Source organism: Petromyzon marinus, chromosome 51 (genome assembly GCF_048934315.1).
Source record: "Petromyzon marinus isolate PM22_M1 ecotype Great Lakes invasive population chromosome 51, UKy_Petmar_22M1.pri1.0, whole genome shotgun sequence".
Lineage (NCBI taxonomy): Eukaryota > Metazoa > Chordata > Hyperoartia > Petromyzontiformes > Petromyzontidae > Petromyzon > Petromyzon marinus.
Genome location: NC_133717.1, coordinates 7,459,625 through 7,478,443, shown reverse-complemented (window position 1 = coordinate 7,478,443; position 18,819 = coordinate 7,459,625). Strand labels below are relative to the sequence as shown.

Here is an 18,819-nt window from a genome sequence, read left to right as displayed (position 1 = left end):
AATACAATATACACTGCTATAGACTACACTATACACTACACTACTATACACTACACTATACACTACATGACACTAATCTATACTATACTAGACTACACTATACACTACACTATTATACACTACACTATGCACTACACTGCTATACACTACACTATAGATGACACTACTATAAACTACATAATACACTACACTACTATACACTACACTACTATACACTACACTATACACTACTATACACTACACCAATGATTCTCAACCGGGGACTCCTGGAGGTGCGTGGCGATGTCCCAGGGGTTACATGGGGTGACCGATAAACGCGTGACATCACATCGTACACATGAGAGTCGTTGGTGAATAGTCACGCACGAATCTGCCGACGTGAACACAGCTACGATAACGTTGAACAGCGACACGACGCGAGCTCCTCTCTGTCTGCTGAAGCCCTCTCGTCGTGGCGAGCAGCAGCAGCAGCAGCAGCAGCAGCGGCACCTCGACATTGGCATGGAGCTCCTGAACCACATCGCTGCTGCAGCCAGCATCACGGCCACGAATAGGATGGAGTCCCACGGCAGCAACAACGACGACAACAACGACAACGACAACCGCTATTCACCGCTAAAGTGGCGGTGACGTCACCGCGGCGCGTGTGCCATGCTAGGTGCACTTCAAGGCCGCGTACGGATGTGTAGAGACAGTGCGTCGACTAGCGGCCGATGGTGATAATTACGGGATGTGGGAACAGAATAAGAACGAGAGAAGTGAGCGTACACGCGAGCGACCACAAGGGGGGACCACGGGACCTGGAAGCTCCTGGAACCCGCGAGAGAGTTCGAGAAGAGGGGCGTGGCCAGGGGCGGAGCATGGCCACGCTGGGGGAATAAAAAGGCAGGGACAAGCGAGGTTCGGGGCTGTCGTGGGGGATCGGGGTCCTGGCTGTCGTCGCTAGACAGTCAGCGTTATGTCCGGTGCTACCGAGTCGTAGTCGTGTGGTGGGCGCGATATAAATTAAGAAGAAGCCTCTACAGTGGTGTATCCGCAGTCGTTACATTTCATGTGTACCGTCTGTTGAAATTATTTTCGCACGGGACGTAGCCAACCGCGCTAAATCGGAGGCGCGGCGGAAGGACAACAAACTAACGCACAAAAAGCTGTTGTAAAGAAATGTGTTTTCAATTGAGAGCAGTCTTCTCCACTGATGTTTGGTGGGTGGAGGGGGGAGGTGTCACCTTCGCCGATAAGACATGATCAGTGTGAGGGCCGCTACACATTTGAAACCATTGTTGGGTTTGACAGCAGCACGATGATGATGATGATGATGATGGGGAGTGTTGTGCATTGTCGCTGGCCGCACTAAATGTCACCAGGGACCTTCAGTGGCACGCGGGCCTTGCAATGAAGAACCACTGCTGTCGAGAAAATAGTTTTCAATGCACCGTCGAAGCGTCGAAGGTCCACTGGGCAGGGTGCCACGCAATAGACCCAACGCAGACATTCCCTCGTTTTTTGATCTTCCACGAAGTTCGTGGTCCGCGCAAAGCCGCATCCACTACACGAACCATGGCAGCAGCAGATCATGATGCGCTCATGTAAAATTAAAAACTCTTCAGCAGCGGTGTGCCGTGACTGCGATCGTTCCGAACAGACCAGAGTGCGACGCGTTAACGAAGCAATGCCCTGAGATGCACAAAGACGACGAAGGAGACATCGCGGCGATGGTGACGAAACACCTACGACTCCCTCCCCCCCCCCCCCCCGGCTCCTAACGCGGTTACCTGGGTCTTGAGCACCTTGAGTGCGACATTGCAGACGTCGCTCTGCAACTACATCATCAAGGGGCTATACGAGACCAAATGAAGACGGAACAGAACCCCCCCCCCCCCCCCGGCCCTCAGCACCACACGCCACCGGCCTCACCTGCCCGGCGCGTCTCCGTTCGCGTCGAAGCGAATGTCCTCGTCGGAGACGCCGCGGAACTGTGTGCGCATGAGGAAGTCGAGGAGGGCGCTGCCGTCCACGGGCCGCATGGCCGCGCACAGGCCCAGGTGGCCACCGCAGAGTGACCTCTGCATGCGGTGGAGGCCGTGGGCCATCGCGTATATGGCGTTGATCACGAAGCCCATCTTGCTGTCCTGCACGTAGTTGGTCTGCAGGTTCTCGTTGCCTGGTGGACGACACGGCGCGAGTGGGTGAGCGGAGTGTGAGGGTGCGAGCGGTGGTGAGTGGGTGAGCGGTGGTGAGTGGGTGAGCGGTGGTGAGTGGGTGAGCGGTGGTGAGTGTGAGCTGTGGTGAGTGGGTGAGCGGTGGTGAGTGTGAGCGGTGGTGAGTGTAAGCGGTGGTCAGTGTGAGTTGTGGTGAGAGTGCGAGCGGTGGTGAGAGTGTGAGCGATGGTGAGAGTGTGAGCGATGGTGAGTGGGTGAGCGGTGGTGAGTGTGAGCGGTGGTGAGTGTAAGCGGTGGTCAGAGTGTGAGTTGTGGTGAGAGTGTGAGTGGTGGTGAGAGTGTGAGCGGTGGTGAGTGGGTGAGCGGTGGTGAGTGGGTGAGCGGTGGTGAGAGTGTGAGCGGTGGTGAGTGGGTGAGCGGTGGTGAGTGGGTGAGCGGTGGTGAGTGTGAGCGGTGGTGAGTGTAAGCGGTGGTCAGAGTGTGAGTTGTGGTGAGGGTGTGAGTGGCGATGAGAGTGTGTGAGTGGTGGTGTGTGTGAGCGGTGGTGAGTTTGTGAGTGGTGGTGTGTGTGAGCGGTAGTGAGAGTATGTGAGTGAAGTGTCGACACTTCACGTGGCCTCAAGGTGCACATAGCCTGGCACAAGCGTAGTGGTGACGTCACCGCAACTTCGTGGCGAATGGCGGTTGTTGTTGTTGTTGTATGTGAGTGGTGGTGTGTGTGTGAGCGGTAGTGAGAGTGTGAGTGGCGGTGTGTGTGTGGGCGGTAGTGAGAGTGTGAGTGGTGGTGAGAGTATGTGTGTGGTGGTGGTGTGTGTGAGTATGAGCGGGGTGTGTGTGTGAGTGGTGGTGAGAGTGTGAGTGGTGGTGTGTGTGTGGGCGGTAATGAGAGTGTGAGTGGTGGTGAGAGTATGTGTGTGGTGGTGGTGGTGTGTGTGAGTATGAGCGGGGTGTGTGTGTGAGCGGTAGTGAGAGTGTGAGTGGCGGTGTGTGTGTGGGCGGTAGTGAGAGTGTGAGTGGTGGTGAGAGTATGTGTGTGGTGGTGGTGTATGTGAGTATGAGCGGGGTGTGTGTGTGAGCGGTAGTGAGAGTGTGAGTGGTGGTGTGTGTGTGAGCGGTAGTGAGAGTGTGAGTGGTGGTGAGAGTATGTGTGTGGTGGTGGTGTGTGTGAGTATGAGCAGGGTGTGTGTGTGAGCGGTAGTGAGAGTGTGAGTGGTGGTGTGTGTGTGGGCGGTAGTGAGAGTGTGAGTGGTGGTGAGAGTATGTGTGTGGTGGTGGTGGTGTGTGTGAGTATGAGCGGGGTGTGTGTGTGAGCGGTAGTGAGAGTGTGAGTGGCGGTGTGTGTGTGGGCGGTAGTGAGAGTGTGAGTGGTGGTGAGAGTATGTGTGTGGTGGTGGTGTGTGAGTATGAGCGGGGTGTGTGTGTGAGTGGTGGTGAGTTTGTTGGCTGGGTCATGTCGCCCGCATACTCAGGCCACCGCGTACCCAAAGTAGCTTCTGTTCGGCCGGATAGAGGGGTCTAAACGCACGCGGCATGAGCTAGAAAAGAGATGGAATGATGTGGTACGAGAGCATATACATCTGAGTGCACTTGCCAATAACCGATGGCATCGGCCAATCATCCCAGTCAACCCATGGCACCTGCAGGGTCTGTCCTATGACCGCCGGTCAGCGAGCCGTTGACACTTCGCAACTGAGCTATATAGCTCTTTCTTCAGAAGCGACCTGGCTATCACAAATGATAGCTCAACGAAGTTGCTTATCATCATGGCGTGGAAATGAAAAGAAACCCAAAGCTCCAAACGCGTGACCTTGATTCGAAATGCGGAGGAGAAAACTCGAGGACCCGGAGAAAAATCCTCACAGTGGACGTCAAGGTCAGGATGGAACCCACGACCTCCTGTATACCAGGCGAGGTAGTTAACATATCTCACAAGCACGGGGAGAGAGACACGCAAATTCCAAATCTACAGCAGGCGTCAGGGTCGGGATCGAACCCACGACCTCCTGTATACCAGGCGAGGTAGTTAATATCTGCCCTCCCCGCTCACCCGTGCCACCTCAACCCCCCGTCCCTCCTCCCCCTTCCTCTGGTGGGGAGCGGTGGTGCAGCGGTTAGCGCGCTGCGCTATGAACCCGAAGATCCGGGTTCGACTCCCGCTCACGGCCAACACCAGTGACGATTATCTGAACCGGTCCTGGGCCTCCCCTAAGTCAAACTCAGCCTCAAACGAATACCTGGTGCGGTGTGTAGTAAACATCTCCACTGGGGAGACAAAGGCGGTCGGCTGTGGTGCTGGCCACCCACCCCCCCTCTCTTGTACCGTTCCGGCCTTCATAGGTGCTCGCTAACAGCACTTGCCCCTACATGAGATCTTCACTCAAAACTGCTCTAGAGGAGTTGTACAACCCTAGCTGCCACTGCTATTCAGTGGCCTAAATTATGGCCCTAGATTTTGGTGTTATAATTTATTTATGTAGTTTATTGTTAAAAATTCGGTCACAGTCCCTATGATCACTGTTACATTGCATTTATGGCTTTTATTTTGGTGATTTCGACAAGTTTTTTTTTTTTGTTTTGGCCATATTTTTGTTTATTGTAGTACGGAGTTAGACTGATGACCTTAATTTTAGTTGTCTTGTGGTTGTTGTTGTTGTTGTTTGACTTGCATCCCACTGGGATTTTTGCACACAGCGTTGGTGTACGGTGCTATTTCAGGAATATTTTGATGGGTTTTTTTTCCTGTATCTTCTGTTTGCACAGTCACAAAATCACTTTAAGATGTTTTCTTGTTCATGTTTTTTTGTTGTTGCGGTTGCACCCGATTCAAGAGCCGAATGGCTCACAGGGCTATACCAACATAAATGAAAACTATGAACTAAACTATGAACTATGAACAGTCTTACAAGGCTATACGGGGGAGGGGGGGGGGTTCTTTGTCCACTGGTTACCCGTGCAGTTGCGCTTGTAAGCTCTGTTCTCCTGCGGGCTACCCCAGAGGCGGCACTGGAACCGATGCTGCCAGAACTCGGGGAACCAGGGGTTCCGCGCGTTGTTCCGCAGCTGCAGCTTCAGGTAGTAGTCGTCGAACCACGCCACGTCGGCCGAGCGCAGCTTGATGGTGATGCCACCCACCGCCTCTTTCTCGTACCCCGCGATCACCTCCTTGCGGTCAGCCCAGCCGTCACTGTGTTATGGTGGGGGGGAGGGCAGAGTGGGGAGGGGGTGAAGAATCGGGCTGTGTGCGGGGTGTGTGTGTGTGCAGGATGTGTGTGTGTACGGGGTGTGTGTGTGTGTGCAGGGTGTGTGTGTGTGCAGGGTGTGTGTGTGCAGGGTGTGTGTGTGCGGGGTGTGTGTGTGTGCGCGGGGTGTGTGTGTGTGTGCAGGGTGTGTGTGTGCAGGATGTGTGTGTGTGTGCAGTGTGTGTGTGTGTGGGCTGTGTGTGTGTGTGTGTGCGGGGTGTGTGTGTGTGCAGGGTGTGTGTGTGTACGGGGTGTGTGTGTGTGTGTGCAGGGTGTGTGTGTGTGCAGGGTGTGTGTGTGTGTGCAGGGTGTGTGTGTGTGCAGGATGTGTGTGTGTACGGGGTGTGTGTGTGTGTGTGCAGGGTGTGTGTGTGTGCAGGGTGTGTGTGTGCAGGGTGTGTGTGTGTGCGGGGTGTGTGTGTGTGCGCGGGGTGTGTGTGTGTGCAGGGTGTGTGTGTGCAGGATGTGTGTGTGCAGGGTGTGTGTGTGTGCAGGGTGTGTGTGTGCAGGGTGTGTGTGTGTGCGGGGTGTGTGTGTGTGCGCGGGGTGTGTGTGTGTGCAGGGTGTGTGTGTGCAGGATGTGTGTGTGTGTGCAGTGTGTGTGTGGGGTGTGTGTGTGTGTGTGCGGGGTGTGTGTGTGCGGGGTGTGTGTGCAGGGTGTGTGTGTGTGCAGGATGTGTGTGTGTGTGCGGTGTGTGTGTGTCCGGGGTGTGTGTGTGCATGGTGTGTATTTGCAGGGTGTGTGTGTGTGCAGGATGTGTGTGTGAGCGGGGTGTGTGTGCAGGGTGTGTGTGTGTGCAGGGTGTGTGTGTGCAGGGTGTGTGCGTGTGTGCAGTGCCGGGAGCGATGCCGGAGACAACGAATTCGATTCCCGCTCAGAGCCACCACCACCACAAGTGACGATTATGTTACTCAGTCCCAAGCCTCATCTGGGTCGACTCAGTCACTCATGACTTCCTGGTACCATTAGGGAGACAAAGGCGGCCGGGTGCGGTGCTGACCGACAACTTCCCGCTCGTGTACCGTGCGGGGATGTATTCAACGTTGCTCGCTCACAGCACTTGCCCCAATAGTTTGCTGTGCCTATACGGGGGATCAATGCCTTTGGTGTTAGATAATCCCGGATCGTGTAAAGCGGCGAATGGGCAGGGTGTCCGAGGTAGCAACATACTTTGCGATTGTGTCGTGCGGGGTGTCAGGGCAGTAGCAGTCGTGTGCGATGTGGAGGAGCGACGCTCGCAAGAACGAGCGGAGTCGGCACAGTTTGAAGCGCATCTGGGCGCATCTGCCAACCTCCTCAGGTCAAGGGGAACCCGTGGCACCAGGGGGTCTGTCACGCGACCTCCTGTCAGCAGCGAGCCTTCGGCACACGTAGTAATAGTTGAATTTTTTGTTGTATGGACCTAGCCTGGCACAGTCGCGTGGTACCGTCACCGTCAGTGTAGAATGGCGGGGTGTTAGTATTGGTGTGTGTACGGGGAAGGTTGGCACAGGTTGTGGTGGTGGTGCTGCATCGACCCGTCATCTCAGTCGACCACCGATGGCACCTGCAGGGTTTATTCCGTGACCTGCCAGCGGGCGTTCGACACTCCACGTGGTCTTAACGTGCACCTAGCCTGGCACGGGCGCCGTGGGGACGTCACCGCCACTTCGTGGAGAATTCCAGTTGTTGTTGTTGAAGGGGAATTAATAGCCACTCCTGAGAAACACTTTCTGTTGTTGTTGTTGTCGTTGTGCGCCAAGGCAACGCGAGACGGAGGGTGAGCGAACGCGGGGTGTCGGACGAGAGGGAGACAGGGAGGGAGGGGAGTAATTGTGGGCGATGCGCCCGGTGAGCGTGAGAACGGGCGATGTCGTGGTTGTGCCCGGCAGGTTCGAGGGTAGGGCAGGGAGGGGGTAGGAGGATGGGGAGAGGGGCAGGGAGGAGAAGGGGTGGGGGAGGGGGCGGAGGGATATGGCGACGGTGGCACCGGGGCCAGGCAGGGCGGTGCGGGCATAGCGAACCCTCTGGGCCGGGACTGGAGTTGGTTGGCTAAAAGAGACGCGCAGAGGAACGTTGTCGATTCTCCCGTAGACCACGTGACTTCCGTGTGGCCACGCCCTTACTCCGAGTCCCCTCCCCTCTCCCCGCCCCCTGTGAAAACAGACGCCGCTCCTCCCTGCAGAAGCAGCAGCGTCGGGCCCCCAGTGTAGCCTCCACCTCCTCACCTCTCCTCACCTCTCCCCACTTCTCCTCACCCCTGTGCTCCCGTCTCTCCACTACTCCATCCTTGTCCTCTAATTCCTCAACCTTCCCTCTCCCGTTCCTTTATCGTCTCCCATCCGGGACATCCTTAACTCAACTCCCCGGGTACGGCTGCAAAAATGGCCACGTGATAAGCCACTTTGCTGAGCTATCATTTGTGGCCAGGTCGCTTCTGAAAAATAAGCTAATAGCTCAGTGGGATTTACCTGGTAAGATAAAAAATATATATAAATATTTTTAAAGTGATTTGGTTACCTTTGCTAAACTTTGCCACCCTATCGGGGCTTTGTATTGTTTGTTGTTGTGACGTTCTGACCCCGTGCCCCTACTGGACATCTGTTTACAAAAATATAGTTCAATAGCTCATCGGATTCCTCCAGTACAATTATTGATTCTGCTACGTACGATGCGACAGAAGTTCAACATGCATACAATCGATACAAATATGATGAATGTGATTATTCCACAAATTTGCGAGTGGATCGCAAAGTGAAATGTTGCGACTTTGAAATCCCGATAGCGTGGTTGATTCAGCCCATCATTCCTCGGGGGGGGGGGGTCGATAAAACAAGATACCACTTTGTGAACTGTACTATGGATAGACCCCCTCCCCCCCCCCCCCCTGCGCTCCACCTCATCCCGCCATAGGAATGTGGCATTTTCATCATTCGGCTCAGGGGTGTGAACTGGAGTTAAGAACCGTCTACATCCTACTTTCATCTGTATTGAGTTTGGCTCTAGCATCTACAGGGAGCGGTGGCGCAGCGGTTAGCGCGCTCCTGAGACTCGGTGAGGCTGCCCCTGGATAAATAATTGGCACTGATGTTATTTCGTATTGTTATTATTATTCAAGCCACGAGGATAGTGATAGAGTGATCAAGCGTGTCTCCTGGATACTAAAAGCTTCTATCTGAGCGGTTTCACAGAACTCACGTGCAGGATATAAATTATATAAATTGGAAAATAAATAAACACGTAAATACTCTGAACATGGTCGCATTGAGTCATTCACAATTAAATAAATATCCTGAGCACACAAAGGCGAAGATCCCCCGTATAGCCTAAACAGACTGGAAAATTTAGGCCAGCCTAAATGTTTCTACCTGGCGAAGATGTTCCATTAGGGGGTCCATGTTTCGCAAGCGTGGAGAAGTGAGGGAATGACCGTGGCCGAGAAGACCGATCAAAAAATAATGCTGCTTAACTGATTCAGAGTGAGACCTCTGCTGTCAAACCGGAGCCAGTCACGAGCACACTGGCCAGGTATGGGAAACTCTTCTCTCTCTCCACAACTGCCCCAACACCAATTGGGAGTTGTGGGGGTAGAGTGTCCGATAGTACAAAATACCCAGGCAGGTGCTTAGTTTTGGTGGGGCTGATGGTAAGACCCCACCTCTTAGTGGCAAGCTCCAGGTTCAGCAGCAGCGCCTCCAATTCCTCCTATGAGTGAGCAGCAATTACCAGATAATCGGCATACATAACGTGGCTGACCAATAGGGAGCCATCCCTTGACCGCACACGGGCATTGATCAGCCTTTCATTGTATCTGTACAGCCATCGAAGGCTTCACGAACTACGTGGTCGACCCTCTGCTCACGGTCACACACACTCACAGACAGACACACACACAGACACAGGCAGACAAAGACAAACGTAGACACACAGACAGACACTCACACACAGACACTCACACACAGACACAGGCAGACAAAGACACTCACGCACAGACACTCACGCACAGACACACACGCACAGACACTCACGCACAGACACTCACGCACAGACACAGACACTCACGCACAGACACAGACACTCACGCACAGACACAGACACTCACGCACAGACACAGACACTCACGCACAGACACAGACACAGACACTCACGCACAGACACAGACACAGACACTCACGCACAGACACAGACACTCACGCACAGACACAGACACTCACGCACAGACACAGACACAGACACTCACGCACAGACACAGACACTCACGCACAGACACAGACACTCACGCACAGACACAGACACAGACACTCACGCACAGACACAGACACTCACGCACAGACACAGACACAGACACTCACGCACAGACACAGACACTCACGCACAGACACAGACACTCACGCACAGACACAGACACTCACGCACAGACACTCACGCACAGACACAGACACTCACGCACAACACAGACACTCACGCACAACACAGACACTCACACACAACACAGACACTCACGCACAGACACAGACACTCACGCACAGACACTCACGCACAGACACAGACACTCACGCACAACACAGACACTCACGCACAACACAGACACTCACACACAACACAGACACTCACGCACAGACACAGACACAGACACTCACGCACAGACACAGACACTCACGCACAGACACAGACACTCACGCACAGACACAGACACTCACGCACAGACACAGACACTCACGCACAGACACAGACACTCACGCACAGACACTCACGCACAGACACAGACACAGACACTCACGCACAGACACAGACACTCACGCACAGACACAGACACTCACGCACAGACACAGACACAGACACTCACGCACAGACACAGACACTCACGCACAGACACTCACGCACAGACACAGACACAGACACTCACGCACAGACACTCACGCACAGACACAGACACAGACACAGACACTCACGCACAGACACAGACACTCACGCACAGACACAGACACAGACACTCACGCACAGACACAGACACAGACACTCACGCACAAACACAGACACTCACGCACAACACAGACACTCACGCACAACACAGACACTCACGCACAACACAGACACTCACGCACAACACAGACACTCACGCACAACACAGACACTCACGCACAACACAGACACTCACGCACAACACAGACACTCACGCACGCACAACACAGACACTCACGCACGCACAACACAGACACTCACGCACGCACAACACAGACACTCACGCACAACACAGACACTCACGCACGCACAACACAGACACTCACGCACGCACAACACAGACACTCACGCACGCACAACACAGACACTCACGCACAGACACAGACACAGACACTCACGCACAGACACAGACACTCACGCACAGACACAGACACAGACACTCACGCACAGACACTCACGCACAGACACAGACACAGACACTCACGCACAGACACTCACGCACAGACACAGACACAGACACAGACACTCACGCACAGACACAGACACTCACGCACAGACACAGACACAGACACTCACGCACAGACACAGACACAGACACTCACGCACAAACACAGACACTCACGCACAACACAGACACTCACGCACAACACAGACACTCACGCACAACACAGACACTCACGCACAACACAGACACTCACGCACAACACAGACACTCACGCACAACACAGACACTCACGCACAACACAGACACTCACGCACGCACAACACAGACACTCACGCACGCACAACACAGACACTCACGCACGCACAAACACAGACACTCACGCACGCACAACACAGACACTCACGCACAACACAGACACTCACGCACGCACAACACAGACACTCACGCACGCACAACACAGACACTCACGCACGCACAACACAGACACTCACGCACGCACAACACAGACACTCACGCACGCACAACACAGACACTCACGCACGCACAACACAGACACTCACGCACGCACAACACAGACACTCACGCACAGACACAGACACTCACGCACAGACACAGACACTCACGCACAGACACAGACACAGACACTCACGCACAGACACAGACACTCACGCACAGACACAGACACTCACGCACAGACACAGACACTCACGCACAGACACAGACACTCACGCACAGACACAGACACTCACGCACAGACACAGACACTCACGCACAGACACAGACACTCACGCACAACACAGACACTCACGCACAACACAGACACTCACGCACAACACAGACACTCACGCACAACACAGACACTCACGCACAACACAGACACTCACGCACAACACAGACACTCACGCACAACACAGACACTCACGCACAACACAGACACTCACGCACAACACAGACACTCACAGACAAAGATCCCCCATATAGCCTTAACAGACTGTAGGGGCAAGTGCTGTTAGCAAGTACCTATGAAGGCCGGAACGGTACACGAGGGGGTGGGTGGATAGCACCACCCCCGACCGCCTTTGTCTCCCTAGTGGCAATGTTTACACCCCGCAACCAGGTACTCATTTGAGGCTTAGTCGACCTAGGGGAGGCTCGGGACCGGTTCAGATAATCGACGCTGGTGTTGGTGGCCGTGAGCGGGAATCGAACCCGGGTCGCCAGGTTCATAGCGCAGCGCGCTAACCGCTACACTATCGCTCCCCACACACACACTCACACACAGACACACACACAGACAGACACTCACACACAGGCACTCACACACACAGACACACAGACAGACACACAGACACACACACAGACACACAGAGACACAGACAGACACACAGACACACAGACACACACACAGACACACAGACACACAGACACACAGACAGACACACAGACACACAGACACACACACAGACACACAGAGACACGTGCAGCAACGGGAACATCGCGATCTGTTCCGCGCCCCCGTTTGAGGCGCTGTGAGCGCTCGTGGCCCCTCCGTGCTGCTGGTAGCGACTCACGGGCAGATGATGAATAAGCGCGTGAATTGTCATCATCGCGGGCGGGAGGGATGGATTTAATGAGGGAGGGAGTGGAGGAGGGAGTGGAGGGAGGGAGGGAGTGGAGGGAGGGAGTGGAGGGAAGAGACGCTATATATTTTTCTATCACACCCCCCTCCCCCCACCCCAAAAACAACTCTTAGTTAAAGCATTGCAATTTATCGGTGCTTTTACCGTCGTCGTCATCCTCACTGTCTATCCACTGCTGGATGAAGATATAAGCGATGCCTCTCATTATGCGTCATGTCCTCCAATCCACGTGTTCGTCGCTCTGTCTCTCGGTGTAATTCCGAAGCGCGCATCTCTCCACGCCGTTTGCCATCGCCGCGCTCGATCCGCTACTGGATGAAGAGCGAATGTGACGTCTCCCTACGTTTGTGTGTGAGCATCTCTCTCCCCGTGCTTCCTTACCCACTAGTCAGCCTACGCGCGCGAGGCCCCAGCTGCCCCAATTGCACCCTCCACAACCACCCCCACCCTCCCTCGGCCCCCACCCAAACACCCACCCTCCCCTTCCTCCCCCCACGCACAACCACTCACAACCACCCACCGCTCCCACCCACCCCTCCCCCCTCCCTCCCCCCACCCACCCCTCCCTCCACCCACAACCACCCACACACCCACCCACCCTTCCTCCCCCCCACCCACAACCACTCACAACCACCCCCCACCCACCCCTCCCCCCCTCCCTCCCCCCACCCACCCCTCCCTCCCACCCCACAACCACCCACACACCCACCCCTTCCTCCCCCCCCACCCACAACCACTCACAACCACCCACCCTCCCACCCCCTCCCCACTCCCTCCCCCCACCCACCCCTCCCTCCCACCCACAACCACCCACAACCCCCCACCCCTCCCCCCCACCCAAAACCACCCACAACCACCCACTCCTCTCTCCCACCTCCCTCCCTCCCCCCCACCCACCCCTCCCTCCCACCCACAACCACCCACCCCTCCCTCCCACCCACAACCACCCACAACCACCCACCCCTCCCTCCCTCCCCCCGACCCACCCCTCCCTCCCACCCACAACCACCCACAACCACCCATCTCTCCCTCCCTCCCCCCTACCCACACACCCACCCTCCCACCCCTGGCCACTGCAGTATTCTACCCCGCCGATCGCCACGTCTCCTCGCCACCAGATACAATCTGTGTGCCCGTGGAAGAGGAAGGAGGAGGGGAAGGAGGTGGAGGAGGAGGAGGTGGAGGTGGCACCGTGGTGGACAGGCAACGTTGGATGCTTCTCCCACGCACGCGGAGGTCATGACCCCCCTCCCCGTCACCCACAGACAGGCGCCACGTGACTCTCCGATACAGAGATCGTATCGGGGACGGCGTGACGCGCCGTCCGACAGCGGCAGATCGGGGGCCCGATGCGCAGAGATCTATGGGACGGGGTGGAATCTCACGGATACACGCAGCGCGCTGTCCCGAGATCTCTCTCTCTCTCATCCCCCCCCCCCCCATCCCCTCGGCTCCATCCCTTAGCCCGGCTCTGGGAGGACCGCTGTGCATCAAGGAGACCGCCGTCTCGAAGGACCGCTGTGTATCAATGAGACCATCGCTCAAGATCCCCTGTATAGCCTATAAAAGCTGTTGGGGCAAGTACTGTTAGCGAATAAACTCAACTAAACTATGCTTGTTTATACCAGGTAAGAAGGCACCACCGGGCTCGATAGCTCTTTTCAAAAGCGACCTGGCCACAAGTGATAGCTCAACGAAGTGGCTCACCATCACGTGGGCATTTATAGCAGTCAAATACTCTGAAAGCGTGACGTTCAATCCAAATGTGGAGGGGGAAACCCTGGAGGGACTCTGAGAAAAATCCACGCACCACCACGGGGAGAGAAAGACACGCAAACTCTAAATTATGCAATCTAGATTTGAAGTTTTCGTGACTGCAGGGATTCATACTCTATGGTTATTTCGATAAAGTCACGTAGGTATAAAAAAAAAATATCAAATACATTTAATATGTTGTGGTTGCTGTGGTTGTCCCACCTGATGACGGACGCTTGTGTTGCGCCCGAAACGTCGTGATTAAAACAATTTTTATACCTACGTGACTTTACCGAAAGAATCTAAATTATACAGGCGTTAGAGTCGGGATTGAACCCACGCGCTCAAGCGAGGAAGTTTACATATCGCCACAATGGGACGCCCTGGGCCCCAGACGAACTCTGCACCCTTACGGATCACTCGCGACAGAGCGAGGCCCCGCTCGGAGACGAGACCGGACCACACGGTGGGCAGAGGAGAGACCGGGGAGCCCCGAAGTCCCAAAACGCCAAGCGGCCAGCAACAAACGGCACCGTCGAGGGTCGAGTTGGCACATTCGACAGATGTATTATCAGGTGTAAATAACACAGCGTAGCCTCCATATCTCTCTTGCCTCTCTATTTAAGTGCTATGAAGAAGGGCCATGGCTCGAAACGTCGACCTGTGCACCACTGCTAACGCAGCAGCAGCAGCAACAAACAAGTTGTTTTATTTTACGGTAGCCGAGAGGAAAGGAAGCAGGAAACGATTTCCTGCAGAAGGCCATACATCGAAACGTCAAAATCCCTTCCCTTTGCAATGACATTGAATACGTGTATCGAATTCAGCAAGGTTATTTAAGCCTCTGAAGGCAATGTCGCAAAATCTCAATGGTGCACGATTAACAATTAATATTTCCAAATCAGCTGGAGCCACCCCTAAAACCACGTGACGTCTGTTGTGTGGCCACTCCCACTGTGAGTCCCCTCCCCCATCCCCGCCCCCTGTGAGAACAGACGCCGCTCCCCCTCCTCCTCACCTCTTCTCACCTCTCCTCAACCCGTTTGCTACCGTCTCTCCGCTCCTTTCTCCATCCTTGCCCTCTCATTCCTCGCTCTCCCTCTTCTCCCCATCCCCTCTCCCCTTCCGTTCTCTCTTCCCATCCGTGACTCTCCGTCACTCTGCTGCTGTTGCCTGGTGCCATCCATTGAGTGCGTACGCATGGAGGGGGGAGTAGCGGGGGGTTAACCCAAACGCGTACGCTTGCATATGGGGGGGTCTACTGACAATTTACGCATAGGAAACGGGGGGGGGGGGTGAAGCCTCGATAACAATTTGTCTACATTGGCCTTCAAATGAGTTAGATAGTCCGATCTGTTTCCTTAAACACGTTAATATTATTAATCCTTGATCGTTTCTGCGTGGATTAAATATCGGCCGTTCTATAAGATTCGGGGGGTGGGGGGGGGTATGTCAAGCGTACGTACGCAGGTGGGGGTGGAGAGGGGGTTGTAAAGAGTATGCGTGCGTACCGGGAGGGGGATAGGGGTCACGTTGTGACAGATTTTTGCGTACGTGCTCAATGGATGGCCCCCGCTTAGCTCCGCGCGGTGTAAGTCACGGCTATAGCAGTCGCTCGCAACGTTCGATCTGTCTCGAACGCCTCCCGGGCGAGGTCGTTCTGTAACAATGGCCTCATCAGCATCGGCGTTGACATCGGCCAAGCTCCGGGCCGGTTTCCACAGTCAGGTGTCTCATCGGCAGCACAAGTCAAGGCTCGCGTGTGCTCGTCAAGCAATGCTGGACGGGTTTACTGCTGGCGAAGTCTCACTGTGTAAGCGGTGTGATTTGTCTGATCATTCGCATCGTTCCCCGTGTTCTCAACAAGGATCCTGATGAGAATCTTGGGTCACGTTCTAGTCCGGAGGTCCCGTTGATGTTAAATTAAATTGGGAGGGGGGGGGAGGAGAGGCGGGGGGGGGTGTGGGCTCATGGTCATCGCAAAGGACTTTGGGAGACCTTTATACAACAGGAGTGGATTGAACATTGCAGATAATGATGGTGATGGTGGTGGTGATGATGATGTTGACAATGGCGATGTTGGTTATGATGTTAGTAATGATGATGTTGGTGGTGATGACGATGATGATGGTGACGATGTTGATGATGTGAGTAATTGTGATGATGCTGGTAATAATGATGGTGGTGATGATAATGATGATGATATTGATGATGATGATGTAGGTGATGATGATGATGATGATGTTGGTGGTGGTGGTGTGTTTGCACAGTAAGGGGGCACAGGTGGAGCAGCTGGTAATAATGATGGTGGTGATGATAATGATGATGATATTGATGATGATGATGATGATGTAGGTGATGATGATGATGATGATGTTGGTGGTGGTGGTGTGTTGGCACAGTAAGGGGGCACAGGTGGAGCATCGGCCAGTCGTCTCAGTCAGTCGACCCACGGCACCTGCCGGGTCTGCCCCGTGACCTCCTCCTGCCGGCGGGCGTTCAACACTTCACGTGGCCTCAACGTGCACCTAGCCTGGCACAAGCGCCGTGGTGACGTCACCGCCACTCAGTGGCGAATGGCGGTTGTTATTGGTGGTGGTGGTGGTGTTAGTTATGATGATGATGATGGTGACGATGTAGATGATGATGTAGTTGATGGGTATTGATGCTGGCGATGACGACGTTGACCGATGATGACGACAATGATATTGCCGAATTACGACGACGACGATGATGATGTTGGTGATGACAACGACGATGATGATGACGACGACGATTATGACGTTGGTGAAGACGACGACGACGATGATGACGACGACGATGATGATGACGACGACGATTATGACGTTGGTGAAGACGACGACGACGATGATGACGACGACGATGATGATGACGACGACGATTATGACGTTGGTGATGACGACGACGATGATGATGACGACGACGACGACGATGATGATGTTGGTGATGACGACGACGATGATGATGACGACGACGATTATGACGTTGGTGATGACGACGACGATGATGATGACGACGACGATGATGATGACGACGCCGATTATGACGTTGGTGATGACGACGACGATGATGACGTTGGTGATGACGACGACGATGATGATGACGACGACGACGATGATGACGTAGGTGATGACGACGACGATGATGATGACGACGACGATGATGACGTTGGCGAACAACAACGCCGTTCAACACTGACGGCAGTAGGGGTGGTGGTGGGTGGGTGGGCGGGTGGTGTGCCCCACCTGCCAAGCAGCGTGAAGTGCCCGCCGAGACCGAGGCGCTTGAGCGCAGCGAGGAGGCCTCGCACGGTCATCCCCTCGCAGAAGCAGACCACAACTCGCGCGTGGGGCAGCTTCAGCTGCAGCTTCGCCACCAGGCGCTCGAAGTTGTCCTCCTCCGCGTTGCTGTAGATCTTGTCGGCGTGAGCGATGCAGATGCCAGCCTCGGCCGCCAGCTCCCTGAACGCCTCCATGCCGCTCTCTCCGTAATTGCCTGCGAGGAGGAGGGGGGAGGAGGAGGGGGAGGAGGGGGAGGAGGAGGAGGGGGAGGAGGGAGGAGGGGGAGGGAGAAGGAGGGAGGAGGGGGAGGGAGAAGGAGGGGGAGGGAGGAGGGTGGAGGAGGAGGAGGGAGGAGGAGTATGGAGGAGGAGGAGGAGGAGGGAGAAAGGGGAGGGAGGAGGATGAAGGAGGAGGGAGGTAGGGAGGGAGAAGGGGGAGGGAGGAGGGTGGAGGAGGGAGGAGGAAGATTGAGGAGGAGGAGGAGGAGGAGGGGAGGGAGGAGGGGAGGGGGCGGGGTGGGAGGGAGAGGGGGGGAAGTCGGGAGGGGGGACACGATGCTATCATCATCATCACTCTCCTTTAAAGCCAGAAGACCTCACCGCGTCTCGGGACTCCGTTTTCAGGAGGGTCCCGCCAGGCTATGAGCCTCAAGTGAAATATAATGCCTTGACGTGCGCCTCTCCGGGCACGCTGTCCCTCGTTCGGCTGCTGTTGCTGTGGAGCGACGTCGGTGATTTGACGTCGAGGAGGTGGTTAATGAGCCAGATGATTGCGTAGGGAGTGGCGCTGTGGTGCACGGTCGCTCTGATGGAGGCTGCCCTCCTTCGTACGCGAAGGAATCGTCACTCCAGATCGAGGCGTGTGCGGTGTCTTTTTGACCACGGGGCTACTCTTGAAAAGAACGCCACGGGGTTTGTAACGCTCACTGTGAGTGAAGAGGGACGGCGCTCACACACATACACACATACACATATACACAGAGATACACACACACACTACTCACACACACCACACACACACATACACACACACGTACACATCACTCACACAACAACCGCCATTCGCCACTAAGTGGCGGTGACGTCACCACGACGCTTGTGCCAGGCCATGTGCACCTTGAGGCCACGTGAAGTGTCGAATGGCCGCTGGCAGGAGGTTCACGGGGCAGACCCAAGTGCCACGGGTCGACTGACTAAGATGATTGAGATGACTGGCTGATGCACCACCTGTGCCCCCTACTGTGCCAATCTGCTGTGCTTTAACTACCCGGCGCTCCGCTCGTTGTTGTGAGCGTCGCTCCTCCGCCCTCCGTTGTTGTTGGAGGGCAACTGCCTCCA

General features: G+C 55.1%; 1 protein-coding gene across 2 annotated transcripts in view; it reads right to left on the bottom strand.

Moving 5' to 3' along the window:
• The window catches only part of LOC116953319 (metabotropic glutamate receptor 1-like), a 97,414-nt gene that overhangs the window by 62,554 nt on the left and 16,041 nt on the right, over positions 1-18,819 (bottom strand). For both annotated transcript variants that reach the window (XM_076074937.1, XM_076074938.1), the window contains exons 2-4: positions 17,447-17,696; positions 5,108-5,343; positions 1,915-2,161 (exon numbers count right to left, since the gene is read on the bottom strand). In XM_076074937.1, coding sequence (XP_075931052.1) covers positions 1,915-2,161; positions 5,108-5,343; positions 17,447-17,696 — 733 coding nt within the window. The remainder of the gene's footprint in view (positions 1-1,914; positions 2,162-5,107; positions 5,344-17,446; positions 17,697-18,819) is intronic.